The sequence below is a fragment of the Oikopleura dioica genome, chromosome 2 (genome assembly GCF_907165135.1).
Source record: "Oikopleura dioica chromosome 2, OKI2018_I68_1.0, whole genome shotgun sequence".
Lineage (NCBI taxonomy): Eukaryota > Metazoa > Chordata > Appendicularia > Copelata > Oikopleuridae > Oikopleura > Oikopleura dioica.
Window position 1 is genome coordinate 15,619,637 of NC_137292.1, and position 16,324 is coordinate 15,635,960.

At 38.1% G+C, this 16,324-nt stretch overlaps 3 protein-coding genes across 3 annotated transcripts; 1 reads left to right on the forward strand and 2 right to left on the reverse strand.

Moving 5' to 3' along the window:
* Positions 1 to 42: 42 nt before the first annotated feature.
* Positions 43 to 3,976, reverse strand: LOC145699334 (uncharacterized). Its single transcript, XM_081776599.1, has 8 exons — positions 3,776 to 3,976; positions 3,205 to 3,279; positions 3,046 to 3,127; positions 1,556 to 1,620; positions 1,222 to 1,318; positions 829 to 871; positions 222 to 300; positions 43 to 170 (listed from the first exon to the last, which is right to left on the reverse strand). The coding sequence occupies exons 1-8, from the start codon at positions 3,895 to 3,897 to the stop codon at positions 110 to 112; spliced, it is 624 nt and encodes a 207-aa protein (XP_081632725.1). The 5' UTR covers positions 3,898 to 3,976; the 3' UTR covers positions 43 to 109.
* A 106-nt stretch (positions 3,977 to 4,082) lies between these two features.
* Positions 4,083 to 16,248, reverse strand: LOC145698497 (uncharacterized). The gene is made up of 10 exons (XM_081775698.1): positions 16,243 to 16,248; positions 16,106 to 16,210; positions 15,222 to 15,297; positions 14,917 to 15,004; positions 14,140 to 14,246; positions 7,377 to 7,423; positions 5,033 to 5,073; positions 4,902 to 4,983; positions 4,160 to 4,435; positions 4,083 to 4,115 (listed from the first exon to the last, which is right to left on the reverse strand). The coding sequence occupies exons 1-10, from the start codon at positions 16,246 to 16,248 to the stop codon at positions 4,083 to 4,085; spliced, it is 861 nt and encodes a 286-aa protein (XP_081631824.1).
* LOC145700803 (uncharacterized) lies at positions 9,091 to 9,589 on the forward strand. Its single transcript, XM_081778125.1, has 2 exons — positions 9,091 to 9,200; positions 9,246 to 9,589. The coding sequence occupies exons 1-2, from the start codon at positions 9,092 to 9,094 to the stop codon at positions 9,587 to 9,589; spliced, it is 453 nt and encodes a 150-aa protein (XP_081634251.1). The 5' UTR covers position 9,091.
* Positions 16,249 to 16,324: the final 76 nt, after the last annotated feature.

The following is a 16,324-nucleotide window of genomic DNA, read 5'->3' on the forward strand; positions in this document are numbered from 1 at the left end:
TTAGATTTTAAAAATTCATTATATTTTCAATCTTGATTCCCAATTTATTTTTCAAAATTCAATTCAATAAAAAAAACAAAAGAATAATTCTCTTCGTGCGTGTTTTCGTTCACAGCGTCTGATTCTTGTCCTTGAGACTCTTGTTCTTTTTGTCCTTCTTACGTCCGAAGCTGAAAGCGAGTAAGCGACGAATTGCGACAAATTGTCAATTTGCTTTTTACCTGAATAGGGAGCGCTTTTTCTTACGAGCAACCACTTGGTCAGTTGAATCAATAGCTACGGCTTCGGCTTTTCCGACGTCTTTTTTGAGAGTTCAATTATTGATTTTACAAAATTAAAGAAAAGTTCGATGTTGGAAAATCCATTTCTTTCGGCGATTTATCTTTGGTTATTTCGGTTTGGCCAATTATTTGGACAGATGGCTTCTTTTTGGCCATATTTTTTGGTATTCAAATTATTTTTGGTCAAAAATTTGGTCAACTTTCAGCTAAAAAATCGATTTTATTCAGTTTTTGGCCAAAAATGCGGCTTTTTTCTAGAATTTTTGGCCATTTTGAAGCTCAAAAATAATTTTTTACCCCAAAAATTTTGCCCGAAATCATGAAGTGTCCATTTTATTAAATTTGTAAGTTGAAAGAAAACTTCTAAATTATCGATCTACGTTTTAAGAATTTAAAAAAGCCACTTTCTGGCCAATTTTCGTTCGCTTTTCTCGACTTTAAAAACCATCAACTATTCGGCTTGGAGATATTTTGCGCGACCCCTGAACCCACGAAGAAAACGACCAAGAGAATGTTTTTTTCGGTCGCCGATTTCAAGAACTCTTTCCTTCTTCGATTGCCAGTTTTGAAATTGTCTTTTTCAGGGGCACCTTAAAAAATTTAAATGTTTAAAATTTTTAAATCACTATTTTCAATAATGATACCCTTATTTTTATTCTATGAACTCAAAAAAAACATCAATATTTATCTCATATTATGGTTATTTTTATGTTTTCATAAAGAAAGTTGTTTTCTAATCCGACAGCTGATTGGCTGCCTACCGGTCGGTATCCGGGAATAAAACCTTTTGATTGGTTGAAATTCATCGCTTGAAATCGCGAAGAAACGTCAAAAACTCACTGTCGCGCGAAACCGTCGAATCTCAAATTTGTCCTATTGTCCCTAACCCTTACCCTTAGCATATTACATATTCAATTATCAAATAAATCTCAAAACTTACGAATGGTGGCAGATGAGCTCTTCTAGCCAGCGAGGGAGTAGTCTGCGTGCCCCACTGGTTATCTTCGAGGACGCGTTTGAAGCTGGATCTCGTCGACCTTTTCCGAGTTTCCGAGGCGAAAATGTCAGCTACAGTATCCAGCCGCGCCTAATCCGGATGCACGTGGCCGGGCACTGTGGCTGATTTAAGTCCCCCGAAATTTTTACCCTTTTCTACTTTCTTTAATGATTAGATAAGGAGCACTGGCGATAATGCGCCAGGAAGGTCATTTAGAAACTTTTTGGCTTTTTAGAAAATACCGATTTTTTTAAGAAAAAATTTTGGTGACGCAAAACTTGGAAGCCTGTTTTGATGATCTTTGAGTAGTTTCTCCATTTCCCTGAGTTCTGCCTGCGTCGCCTGAAATAAAATAAACATTTTGAGAAATTCTGAGTTGAAGCGCTTTTTTTTCGAGTTTGTATCTTTTTTGGGTACTTGGCGGTTTCCAAGCTTCTTTTCCTCTTCCGTATTTAAAAAGTCAGTTTTTCCCGGAAGAAAGGAGCTTCATAGAAGGCCGGAGAAATTGAGGATTATTGATTTTAACCCATTGAAAGCAAGATGTCCAGATTTTGCCTTTTAGCCATTTAAGCAGTAAAAATTCAAAAATCTTGTTTTTGAGTCAAAATTTCTTCTCTAATGAAATTAACCCGTCAACTAACCGGGTCCCTTTTCGTGCAAAAAGTCATTAATTAACCTTTTCAATTATTGAAATTTCAAATAAAATGAACTTATTTAGTATAGAAGCAAATTTTTGAGCTTTGGCACAAAAATGGACATTTGGACTCAACAGGTTAATTTCATAAGCTAAGCTTTTTCGGGTAGTCTCTCGGAAAAATTGAGCTTCATAGAAAGCTGCCAAAATTAAGGATTCTTGATTAACCTCAAACAACAACATCTTCCAAATATTTCAACCCCATTACATAATCAATTATAAACGAGTCTGAAGGCCGGCGCTTACAATCTTACTGTATCTTCCCGAAAGCTGCCATCGCTGTTTCTAATACTTGTTTGAAGCAATTGATAAATCCGAGATTAGGAAAAAATTGCGTCTTGGGGCGGCCGAGAAATTCTTCGACTGCTAATTATGCTAATTCAAGTCGTTAGTATTGTGAAAGAGGCACTTGAAAAAATGATTATCTGATTTTCACTTTGCCAATTATTTTACCTATGCAAATTCTGGTTCTCTCTTTGATAACTGTAAATCCTGTTTTCCGCGAATTTAAAGTGAAAAAAGAAAATGGATATCTTTTTGCAATAAAAAAATTTCGAGTCAAATTTGCGATTTTAGGGCTCATTTTTAAGACTTAACCCACCGACGCGTAATGTCGTTTTTTGAGCCAATCAGCTGAAATTCGGATTTTAGATTATTAATTCATCAATTTTTTCGTGATGAATTTATTAAAATAAATCATAAACCGACGAATTGCCGATAATTGGCTCAAAAAGGGACGCTTTCAATCAATGGGTTAATAAATTAAAATATTTTCATCAGTTTCAATAATTTTAACCAAAGAAATTTGCCGTGAAAGTTTAATTATAATAATCAGCTCTAGAATTGGTAATGAGCAAAATTCGGTCATCTTGACTCCAGCGGGTTAAAAAATAAATACAGAAATAAGAACCGGTTAATAGAAAACACTTTCTACGGTAGCTAAGAAAATATTCTTCTCGATTTTGATCAAAAGTGTTGACTTAGAAAGTAATAGTGTTGTAAGTTGTTTTAGTAAATAAGCGCGTCGACGGGTTAAGTTCTGAGGGTTAAGCGCTTTGTTAAGCTTGCTTTACCTTGATTTCGTCGGCTTTCGAGATGAGTAGCTGGGCCAGGGACTCGAGATATTCAAGCCGCGGAGTGATACGCCCGCCCGAGCTGAAAAGAAAACATCAAACGAGGATGGGTTAAGGATTAAGGGGCTAGCGCCAGATAGAAGTAATTTTGAAACTTACCACTGCGCGAAATCGCGGCCACAAGAATCGCAAGAGCCACCAGTAAGTGGAGAGTTTTCGCGAAACTCGAAAGTGCTGAAGTCGAAAATGAGCGGTAGATTAGCGCAATGAGATAATTGACATTTTTTCTGGTGACAAAAGTGGACTCAGAAATCCGCCAGAATGCGACTTCTGAGTTGGTCGGAGTTTTGAGGCGAAAACGAACTTTTAGAATTCAACATGCGTCAGAAACGTTTTTAGCGAGAAAAATCTGTATTTCAAAATTAAAAATATTAATTCATGATTTTTGAAAAATAAGATCGTGATCGGAGGGTCCTGGGTTCGATTCCTGGTAAAAATATTTTTTTTCTAGAAAAAACTCAGTATAAGAACTGTAAAAAAAAAGAAGTGTTAGAGACATTTTCCCGATAATTCGAAAATTTAGCGAAAAAACATTTCAAATTCCTCACTTCTTTTTTTATTCTTTATTCAATTATCCATTTCTCACAAGTGTGAAATTTCCTATTCATCGCAAAAATACATTTCATAAGACCTATAAACTCAATGATTCAATTTCTCTCACTTTCCATACCTGTCTTTTTTAAGGGTATCATCAACTTCAATCGAGTTTGGGCTCATTTCTCGCGATCGAGGAGACTTGATGCCGGAATCCGGCGTTTTCGAGCCTTCTCGGTTGGATTTTACGGGGATCATCAAGTGTTCGACGATTTCAGGAGTGACAGATCGGTCACGTGATGTTGGTTTTTGAAGGGTGTTAGTTGGAGTGGCATCAGAAGACGAAAATTAGGGTTGAAAATTTTGAAAATTTTTGAGGACAATTTATGGTTTTGTTCAAATGAAATTTCTTGAAAGCATATTTTTTCTTAGAAAATCGAAAGTTATTTTTCAATTTTGAGCTCATTTGTTTGCTCCTGGATGAAATTTCTTCTCTAAATGACGAAATAGTATCTCCAACCCTTTCCTTATAAATCGGGGCCTCTTTGGCCACATTAGTCTCAAATGCCGCCAACTTAGGCGTCGCTTCCAAGTCACGTGACAGATCATTTTCCAGCGGGTTATTCTGTCGGACAGGCACAGTAGCTTCTTCAGGCAAGAAGTGACTGGCCGGTTGCTTATCTTCTGGGTAAAGATCGTCCCAGGTCAGCGGCTTGCGGCCCGTCTCATACGGATGAGTTGACGTTTTCGTATTTGCGTCTCGCGGTAGATTACGGCCAGCGCCAGATTTGGCGAACTTAACACGTTACTGTTGATTATCGAGAATAAGAACCCCACTGACTTTTCCGCTCAATGAAAAGTTAAACTCTTCTTTTTTAACCCATCTGCACCGATGGGCCAAAAAATTGCCCTTTTTGAAAAGAAAGCAAAAATAAGACTTTCTGATTTGTTGATGTTAATCTTATTAATTGTCCAATCAAAATGGCTGATTTTTCGGAAATTTTGAATTTTTAAACATGGCGCCAGAAATGAAGCTTTCTTATTGGGCGATAGAATTTTCATGAATCTCCCAATCAGACATCTTTTTTCGGCGATTTTTTGAAGCTGAAATTGTGCCTTTTGATTGGATTGATAATTTTTTTTTGTCATCCAACCAAAAGGCTTTCTTTCGGCGCCAAATTCAAAATTTATATTCCCGCGGTATCAAAATAAATATTGAATAAAGCGAGAATTTTGAGGAAAGATAATTGTTTGTTTCTTACATTGGTTTTTTGATCGTATGTCGCCGGAACTGATCTCGGGTTGATCTGCAAAGCTGCGTCGGGGGAACGTGAGCATCCACTGCTGCAAGATTGAGTTGGGTTAACGATAGCACAAGAACTCGGCGCATTACCTGTTGTTCACGGGACGCTCGGAGGATGATCCCCGATGAGCCTGAAATTCGAATTACGATTTGGCTCGAAACGTTGCGACGAAACGCATTTACTAGCGAGAATTGTGAACAAGTGCTCGTTTTTTGGACTAATTTGGTTTTCGGGGCTTATTGAAACTAAAATTGTAATGATTTGAAAAGGTGAAAATCCATCGTGAAAAAAGTGGACCAATGAAACATTTTGTCGTGGATGGATTCATGAAAATAATACTGTATTACTGTCAGTAAAAAAAAACGAGTAAACGAGTAAAAAAAATGTCTTCATTAAGATAAGAGAGTGACACCCTTATTTTATTTAGAGAGAAGCTAAATATTTTCCTGAAACAAAAGTTAAGAGGTGAAAAAAATAAGGGTATCACTTTGTTTTGGCTCGGCAAGCTGTCTTGAAAACCTGAGTCAGGGTCCCGAAAAAGCTTAGCGGCTATGCTTCGAGGACCCTGACTCAGGTTTTCTACACAGGTTTTCGAGCCAAGACATAGTGATACCCTTATTTTTTCTTGCCAAATATTTGTTTGAGGAAATTTTTTGCAATATTTTGCTCCATTTGAGGCGATTTTTTTCCTTTGTTAGCTCAAAATCGCTGAAAAACTGTTCTACAGTTTTAGAGAAGCGTTCTAATTATGTGTTCACAAGAATGGGAAATCTATTTTGGGCTGATTTGTCGCTAGTTTAATGCTTTTCCGAGTCCTGTTTGGCCTCACGTAAGCAAAATAATTGAAGCTAAAACAAAATCTATTTTTATATTCTTGGTACATCATTAAAAAAGAGGGATTCGGGGCAACCCAATTAAGAGCTTTTTCTAGCGAAAAAAAAAGACGAAAAAAGAGCTCTTGTGAGAAACAATTACAAAAATTAAAACAAGTGCTTTTTTCAAGAACGAAGTTCATTCGAGAAAAATGATTTTTGAATTTAGAAATGATCAAGTGTCGCATCAATTTCAGATTTGAAGTTAAGTTTGATGAGAGTTGGTTTTCAGTGTAGAAATTTTGATCTGTCGGATCATGCAGAAGGCGCCGGTCACGTGGTCGAGAGGGAGGAGTTTTTGGGACTGAGGTGGTGGAGTGACAGTGATTTGGACAGCTGCAGTGCGAGATTTTTGGGGAATCGGCGATTTTAGTTGATTTTTGGGGCTTTTCTAGGTTAAAATGCGACAATTTTGACCAAAATTTTAGTCAAATTTTGGACCAATCAGATGTCTGCGCTCGGCTTGTCGGCCAATCAGATTCTTTCAATTTTTCAGCCATCTGATTGGTCGACCAGCCGAATGCGGACATCTGATTGGTCCAAAATTAGCTTAAAATTTTGGTCAAAATTGTCGCATTTTTTCGTCGACTCGTGCCTTTTCCCCCGCAAAAATGAATGTAGAAAAAGCTCGGTTGTATTAATTAAGGGTATCCCTAGAATAATCATTGATTATCGAATGTGAAAAACTAAGAAAACCCCATTTGTTAATTTGCTTTTCGGAGCTTGAAAACTTTGTTGGCTTACGAGTTAATTATGGATCGAAAATGAGTGACTTGAATCATTCAATAATCTCGGGACGAATGATTGTTAGTGGCTTACACGTTGTTGCAACAAATATTTATTGATGTATCCGTGGGAGTCAATTACCAAAATCAACTTATTAATGAAATAAGTTCAAATAGTAGCGGCTCCTTCATTATCAAAAAATGTCTCTTATTGTTTCTTAGAGGTTTCATTATCAAGAATGTTATTTTTGATCAAAAAATTTTAAAATTTGCATATTAAGGGTATCACAAGATTAAAGTTAATAAAACTCGGATGTCAAAATTTGGGTCCGAAACCCGTTTAACTAGGCAAAACCAAGAAAAGGGAGTGATTTTACGAATCTTGATTTTGATTGGCCGGTAGGCCGAATACTGCAAGTTTATTAGTCTTCGAAAAAAGCACTTCCTTTTGTTGGTTTAAGCCGTTCTACTGGATACCTGTGAAGAAATCCTGACTCAGGGTCCAAAAAAGTCAAAACAAAAAGCCGCAAAGCGGCCTCGGAAAGTGCCAAAGCCGCTTCGCGGCTTCTTTTTTCAAAAGCCGCTACGCGGCTTTTTATTCAAACTTATTTGGACCCTGACTCAGGAAATCTTGACAACTAGCCGAACAAAGGTGCTTGTTTAGTAAAGTAAATCTTAGATAATTTTTTTGGGCAAGAAAGTTCACGAATACAATTTTTGTTGATTCAATTTTGTTGGCATCTGAGAACCGTTCCGTTGCGCGAAATAACTCTTTCCGCGAAAATCACGTGCTCCGTGAACACGAAGCTGCTACGTTTGAAATTGTGATTTCTTACGATTTGTTTGCGCTCGATCTCCGGCTGGAGCTGGACGACGGCTTCCTCTGAAAGTAGAAATTTAGGAACGTTACTTGCTTTTTCAACTTTTGGAAAAATAAACGCGCCTCTCGGCCTTGTATAAATTATCTCTTAATTTCGATGGATCGAACGTAACGAAGCCCATGTCAAAACTTGTTACAGCCGCTGAATAATGCCAAAAATCAGACACTAAAATAAACCGAAGGGTAATACGCTTTTCGCTGTTAAAAGATACAAGATCCAAAAATTAAATAGACAGACAAGAACTGAACCTATAAGAACTTAAAACTTGATCTTTTGCATAAGGAATGGATACCCTTAAATTCTTTAGAATAAAGCTCTTTTTCCACATATTTTTCTCTTTTACATTACCTCGGCAACCTGTGTAGAAAACCTGAGTCAGGGTCCTGATAGAGCTTTCATGAAAGCCGCGTAGCGGCTTTTCTACGAATAAAGCGGCTTCGCCAAAATTTCAATCTTGTTCTATTTTTACTCTTTTAGAGCCGCTTTGGGGCTATTTTCTAAGCGGCTTTCATCAAAGCTCTTTCCGGACCCTGACTCAGGTTTCCTGCACAGGTTGCTGAGCCTAGGGGAAAAACCCTGTGTTTGACCCTGTTTACAAGTTTCTTAGCCCAGAATGTAAGATTTAACCCAATTCGAATTTCTTCATAACTTTTGTTTTTTTGGAAACTTGTCGAAAAAAAGACGATTATGTTATAAAATCGTAACAAAGAGGCGATTAGGAGTTCAATAAACCTTCGCGCTATCCGCTTGGTAAACTTGCGGCTGCTTCCTTTTAGAAAAGGCATTCGCGGCGGAGGTGGCGTGATGTACTTTTTGTTGATTGAAAATATCAAAAATGAACCTGATAGAGTAATCGCCACAACTAAGTGAACATAAGATAGCAGCCGAGAAAAGCGCTTCTAAACGCAACCAGGGCCAGAGATAAAAACGCTTTTATCGAGGCAGGGGATAAATACACGCCTCTTTTCAGAAGAGCCTTGTCGAAAAGAGACGATAATGGCTTCTGAAATCAATCTTAACCTTTCGAAGTCATGTTCGATTTTCAAAAAAACACCAAAAAACAAGTTTCCCGCGAATCACGATTTTTTTCTGCAGCGATCTTGTCGGTGGCAAAATCCGCGAAAATAACAGCTTCGAACGTGTGTTTAGTGCCAGCTCAGCACGTCGCAAAATTGAATTTCGCCTCGCTTTTTTTAATTCGTGTGTTTTTTGCTGCTCATTTTCGGGTCAACTCAATCTCATTTTTAAAGCAAACTAGCCCCATTCTAGTGAGAAACGAATTTACTGCCAGACGGAGCAATTTCATTAAAAAAGGATTGATTTTTTGTTGCTTTTTAAAATTAAGGGTACTACCTAGGATAACCCCAATGACCGGAAAGGTTTATATAATAGATTCTTCATAAAATTCTGACCAAAAAAATTCGTGCAATTAGATTCCGAGCACAAGAAGTGGCCCCATTGGAACCACATTTAAAAATAAATGCCTCGCTGAAACGGTCAGATTCGGTACCTGCTGAATTTTTTTTGCGTTCATCTTTATCGATTAAAAAATGGTATAAGCTGATGGAAACACCCCACTGAAGAGCGATATAGTGAATAATACTGGAAACATTTTTCATATAAAATCGAGCGTTTCCGCTAAAGTTTATTCACTTCAGTGAAACGCAAATATGGCAAAAATAGTTGATTTGACGAAGACGATGATTGAGATCTTCAACGAACACGCTGGTGATGACGAAATGCTTTCCAAAGAAGAGCTCTTGAAAATGATGGGTCAAGGTAAATTATCAAAGTGCTTAAATTTTCTTCAACAACAAGCTTTAGAAAAGGACGACATGTTTTCCTCCAAATACATTTCTAATGCGCTCATGACCGTGTTGGTCGAGGGCCTCGACGAAAAAATGTCCTTCAATGAATTTATCGAGTTCATGGCTTTCATCTGCGCCCTCATCGAGGCGGAACCGCAAGACCATTCAGACGGTCCTTGGATTGAGAGCAGAACAAAACCAGAACCAGGCACCCCAGAATATGAAGAAATGAAGCTACAAGAGGCACTCGAGAAAATTAAGAAATTCATCGCAAAACACTTCGGCCCAAAGAAGAAGAAAGACTTTTATGAAACCAACTTCGGGAAATTTGTCGACTCAATTGCAAATGCCGGATTCTAAGAAACTCAAAAATAAAAAAAAATTTAAGAAAAAATTCTCATTTTATTCGCAAAAAAAATTGGACCCTTCCAGTTCACAAACAGTCAGGGCAAATTGTGAGTATCATCACTTTTCGTAAACACTTCTCGAACAAGATCTCTATTGCCGCCGAATCCCTGATTCTTAATTTTTAAGGATTTTCACCTGTTTCTGAAAAACCATATCGTCGCTCGAAAAAGTCTCATTTTTTTGTCAAAATTATCGGCCAAAATAGTCAATTCCCGCCGCTATCCCGAATATCAGGGCCAATATCTCGAATTCTGATAAAAATTATTCTTTCTAGTAATTTTTCGATTTACGGAACTTCAAAAAATGAAGATACTTGGTTTATCAAAATGTTTATTTGACCCTTTCCAGTCCGCAAAAAAAGAGGTTGAACCGTGTTCGCAATTTGCATAATTTGTCAAGTAAAAGTTTGTTTGAAAAAATAGAGTGCCAGATTGGATAGTTCAGTGATAGCGTCAAGCTTTGAATACGTTTGGTTCAAACAAATGAGCTGCTTTTCCGCGAAGCTGGGCCGAGATAAGCTTCTTTATGAACTGTTTTTGGCGAAATAAATATCTTCCTAAATTGAGCCGAAAAAAGCGCCAAAATTAGAACTCGACTTGGAAAAGAAAAATGTTTTTTTAACGAATAAGTACGAAATGTTCACCTTAAAAATTTGAAAATTTGCATTTGCAAAATTATCGAGCCATAATTAGACCAGCCTCAGATAAGCGCTTATCAAAGACGTTGGGTTGTAATGGCGAGTTCCATTGGTTAGCTCTGTAAGTTGTATCATGCTTCTAAAATTCCACAGCACTTATGGCGCTAAATACGGGCTTTGTTATTTCTAATTATGACGAAAAATGGGAAGAAATTTTCGCCAATATTTGTGTAGAAAACCTGACTCAGGATCCCAAAAATACGAAAATTTTTGCGGTGGCGTCTTGAACCGACAAATAAATTTCGAGTAATTTTGCGCTGGCGGCTACTCCGCTGCTGATTGGCCGGTTAGCCAGCAACACACTTCTGATTGGTTGGAAATTTTCACGCTAAATTTGTCGAATTTTTTTTGTCGGTTGCAGAAACCTCCCAAATTTTTGCGATAATTTTTCCTTGAATCTGATTGGCTTATCCGCCGAAAGCAGTGATCTGATTGATTAAAAATTTTTCCACATTTTTTTGGAAAAACCGCTCCGCGTCTTTTTATTTGAACGGTTTTAGGACTCTGAGTCAGGTTTTTTTCACAGGTTTCCGAGTCAGGACTATGTTCTTTGTTTTTTAATTGTATTTTTCTCCTATTTTCAAAAGGAAAAGAAATGAAAATCTAAAAAAAGCGCCGCGTAACATTTTCTTCACTCGATAATTGATCTCGACATGCTGTGGCTGTGCAGCGGAAATGCACAGACAGAACTGTCGAGATTTTGCCTTGTAGAAGTAGTTCTGCTAGAGCCGATGTCATCTCTTGCGAGATCAATCAAAAACTCGCGGTCTTATCTCGCTTCCCCAGCCCCGTGGAGAAACTATTCATCAGAATTGCTTTCTTATACGATTAAGATTTTCGCTTTTTTGAAAAAGGGTTGGAAAAAATCAATGGAAAAAATAATTGATTCAAAACCAAAAAAAGAAGCGTCCTACTTTCTAAAATTTGACTCAGTTTTTTTTTCTAGTGCTAGAAACGCCCATGTCTGCCGGAAGTTCCAGAAAGCTCTAAACACTAGCAAGTTGCCCCGGACGTATTTTTTAGCCACCTGAATTGAAATTATTTCCGCCGGTGAGCTTATTTCCCCCTCAGCGACACAATTCAATGTCAAAATATTCGTTTTTTGAGAAAAATAAGATTTGACCTGCGAACTCGATGATTTTTTTTCTTGCCTAAGCAAGAATCGGAAAATCGGATAATAAGGGGCCTGCGCGAGTCTAGATCCCCGCGCATGATCCAAAATAACGAGCGTGGAAATTCAGTGATTTCTCCGTAATTTTAAGGGCTCAAGTTCATGACGAGCCGCCAAAGAAGGGGAAAAGATAACAAATGATTGCGACGGGGGATTTTTCGGAGAAGATCATCTTTTGCTCGTTGGAATAGTTTTTTGCCCATCAATTTCGTTTTCTTTTTACAAAAACGACTTTTTTGTGTTCATTTTTTTGATTGGATGAAAAATAAGCGGCTGGTGGCGCTATTCAATAAACAGCGCCATCTGTTGCTCTCTGATTGGTCAAAAAAATTTTAAGTTATTTTTTTTTTCAAAAGCTTATTTTGATTGGTCAGAAGCTCACCCGCATGATGGCGCTTTTCTGGTAAAACCGCTTGATTATGCCATCTGATTGGTTCATTTTTCTTCGTATAAAAATGTGAGTTTTAGTTATTTATTTCAATTTTTGTCATAGTGAAAAATATTTTTCTGAAAAAATTGTGTTACAATTGCAATTCCGAAGTTGCGGTCTCCCGCCGGAACTTGGAACCGTGAGGGGATTGCCGCATTCTTCGGGCGACCATCTAATCTACTCACTAATGGATCACATCAGCTCCAGGGAACCACTAAAGCTGTTCCCGTTTTCAGGATTCGATGGAGCTCCTCCCTTAAGCTTTCCTGTAGTTTTTAAAACAAATCGCCACTTTCTGACTTTCCCGCCAAAATTGAGCCGGAAAAGGAGACTCAAAAAGTGTCAGTTTCGCGGAGCCGCGTCGCACAAAACCTGTTCGTTAAGGGAGTAACAACCGGAAGAAGAGATAGTTTGATATTTCAGCCAGCAAGGAGAAAATTATGCAAGGGCAATTTTAGTGATTTTCATTTGAATCACGAATTCTGACTCACGAATATTTTTTGATTAAGGACCCCCATCAAAAATTACGAAAAATGATGGGGGTCCTTAAAAATAGAAATAGGTCTTTGAATCCGTGTTTCTCGATGAGCTACTGCATCTGGGCTCGAAAACCTGTATAGAAAGCCTGAGTCAGTGGCTGAAAAAAACCACGCAGGTTTTTTCGAAGCCTGAGTCAGGTTTTCTACACAGGTTGTCGAGCCCAGCTACTGAATATCGAAATAGGATGAAGTCGAATTTTGAGAAAGCCAAAAATAGCCGCCGATTTCTTTAATTTTAAAGGTTCTATAATCCGAAATCGAGACAAGCGCGAGACGGATTTTGAGCCGGTCCACGGACGAAAAAGTCAAGAGTCGGAATTTAGAAGCACACGCTTTATTGAACCACGAGATTTATTGACCAATTACAGGATTACAGATCCTTATCGATCTTCGTTTACGTAGACAGCGTATTTTATCAACTGATATTGAAAAAAATGCTGATAAGAATAAAGAAGGAAATTAAGGTTCCTCCCTTAATTATTTTTTCTAAAGAATTTTGAACTAGGCTCGGCAACCTATGAAGAAAACCTGAGTCAGGCTTTGCAAGAGCTCAACTTAAAAGCGTCTCTTTGAGAGCCTGACTCAGGTTTTCTACACAGGTTTCCGGGGGTGGTGCCAGGAACCGACAAAAAATTCGACAAATTCTGCGTGGGGGGCTACTTGGCTGCTGATTGGCCGGTTAGCCGAATCTGGGCTTCTGATTGGCTCAAAATTTTCACGCAAAATTTGTCGAATTTCATCTCCCAATGTTCCATGAATATTTTTGCTGTACCGATTCGCCTCCACCTAGGAGCATTCTGAGTCCGATAAAAATCAGTGTTTAGGCTACAATTTTCGGCTGACGATACCTCGCTCCCTCGGTCGCTATCTTTGACCAGTAACACCAAGATCTTGGTATGTTCTACACGTGGCGATACTCTTTTTATATATTTATTTTATCACTTTACCGTAACTTCCCCTGTTTTCACTAGCGATAAATACTGCTTTCCCGGGGGTTTTCGAAGGTACTGTATAAAAAGTGCTTACATTAGTTGGCGCTTTATCGGGCCAGTTGTGTATAAACAGGATCTCCGGGGCGAATTTTTAGAGAGGGTTTTTTCGGCAACAAGATCCTTACTGTATTCTTTGACCCCTAGCTTAAAATCAGCGGGTTGGTTGATTTCAGGAAAATGACTTATAAAACGATTTTTTTTAAATTTAAGGGTGTCTGCATATTATCACTGTTTTGGACAATTTGAAGGTGATAGCTTAAGGGTATCCCAAGACTAATTTATTTTAACTCTAGAATTCTTCTAGGGCTACATTTACATACCTTAATTTTCGGGGCCCTTAAGGGTATACGGATAGAAAATGCTGTTTGAAAAATCGGACAAAAAAGGGGGGGTCCTTAATAAAGAACAGTTTTTTGACAAAACATTTTTGCTCATCGTTCATCAATTATCAGAAGAAACGTGAATAGTCAGGGAGTTTCCCTTTTAGAGAAAAAAAATATTTTGTGGATATTGACATTATTGTATCCGGTGGGTTTATGTAGCCTGTCGAATATGCGAGTGGATTACTCCAGGCTTATCCCCGACATGCACCTGTCCTCACGTTCGACTAAAGTTCTTCTTCTCGAAAAAAAGTACAGAAAAATTGACAAATTGACAACTTCAGTTTTCTTACCTGGCTTCACTTCTTTCACCGGCGGTTTTCCAGCAACGAGGAAGTTTCTAGTGCCATCAGAGTCTCTTCGTTCCTGATTAACGTTGTCCAACGAGCTTTTCCGCGATCTTAAGAATCGTTAACAGGCGCGAAAAACAAAACTTTCGCTGTTTTTCACAAGTATTCAAAATTGTAGAACAAAAAGTTTCACTTTGAAGCAAAATACTTTGCTCAAAACAATTTTACAAGAAGCTTTTCTTTTTTTACCAGGAACACTCTTTTTAAGACTATCAACAAAATTGTTAATCGAAAATTGATATCGATAGGTCCAAAATTGTCGATCAAAACATCAAAAAAAGAACCCAAGATTTCAGATTTAGAATTGACAAAAATCAGCAGGCTTAGCTCAAAATTTAGCCGGGCTAAGCTTGGCTAAGCAAGTTTTAGACAAAAAGAAGCAAGGCTCAGCTGAATCATTATCCCGACTCAGCCTAGAAATCTATTTTTGCTGGGCTAAGCTAACTAAGGCCAGAACCGAGCTCGGCTAAGTTGATTTTTTTCAGCAAAATTGAGCTCAGCTCAGCTAAGAAATTTTGCAAATTTGGCTCAGCTTTGCTAAGTTCGATATTTTCCTGAAAAAAGTCAGCTTGGCCAACATCGATTTCTCAGTCTGATTGGTTCATTCCGCACTAAATTCAAAGGATCAGGTGATCTTTGGCCCTTTTTTCCGAAGCTTTTTTGACAATCTTGGATCAAAAAATTTTGAATTTAAGATGCTGCTCTTCTCAAAGAAAGTACCGTTTTTCTGCTCCGTCCAAATCGATCGAGTTCTGACTTCCGAGAGTTCCACGAGAGCTGCTTCGCGAAATATTCCGCAGTTTTCGTTCTTGAAGATGATGAAAAAACGAGTTCAAAAATGACTTTTCTTAACTCCTAATTTCGAAACAGCAATTTCGAAAAAAAGCAATTTGCAGCTTTCTTTTTGATGCCGCTTTTTAGATGACATTAAACAATAGGAAATCCATATTGTTACTTAAAAGACACAGCGCGATTCTATTTTACGTTTTAGAACTCTAAATAAGTTGGAAAAACGTCTCTCCTACCAGATGGCGACAAGGGCGCGTCTCTTTCCTCCTCGGAAGATACTGCTCGCCCGGACTGTTTTTCCGTTTCACGTGGCTTTTTTTCTGTTTTCAAAATATATTTTTTATAAAAAGTCTTTCAATGAAAAATACGATCTTTTTTTAAATTTTCTTTTGATCATAAATAGAGCAATTTCAGCGATTTAACCACGATTTCCGATCGTAGCCAATAAGAAATCAGATTTTAAGGAAAGACGGCGCAGTTTAAAGAACAGCGCCACCTGTCAATTTTTTGGAAAGACCCAGCAATGGACAATTTTTGAACGAAATATTTTCAAAAAACTTTCATCGAATCAAATTGCTGTCTGCGGATTCTGAGCCAATCAGAAGTCAATTGCTTTTTGCTCAAAATTTTCTTGCTTGAAAAGTATCGCTTCAAGTCGATTCTAGATCTTTGATTTTGGCCAATCAGAAATTGGTAGAAATGAGAAGGTGGCGATATTTTCGAAACAGCGCCATCTCGCGAGTTCAATTCCAAAATTCTCGAAATAGAAATACTTGCGAGAAAATTGAATGTTCAAAAGAAGCTCTGAATGGCAGGTTTTTTGATTGCTGTTTTGAAAGGGCGGGCCCTTAATGATTTGTTGATCAATTCAAATCGGCAAATCTGTAATTGCGAAGAACTGCTCAATTAGAGATCTGGATAAAGAAAGTGAAAATAAACGGCTTCTATTTTAAACGTTTTTCAACGTTTTGAAAATTGTTCCAAAACAAATCATCTCGAAAACACTCTCCTGAACAATCGGCAGCGAATCAGCAGTCACGTCCATAACTCGATCCGGATCAACACGTAAAACTGAGCCGGGAGCAATTCGCAGTTCCGGGCTGATACGTTTTTTCGCTACCTTTTCGAGCGCTTCATTCTTGAGCGAAGCCTCCTCTGACGATCCAGCATCGAGCGGCAGTTCCGCTCCCGGCCGGACGTTCCAGCGCGCCGCCGGGACTGATGACTCCAAAGGAAATCATTAAAGATCCAAGAAACCGTCATTTTAGGACGTTTTTAAAAATAGTGTTTTCCATTCCTCTGGGTCAATTTCCCGACCACGGGAGCTTCGGCGAGAAGA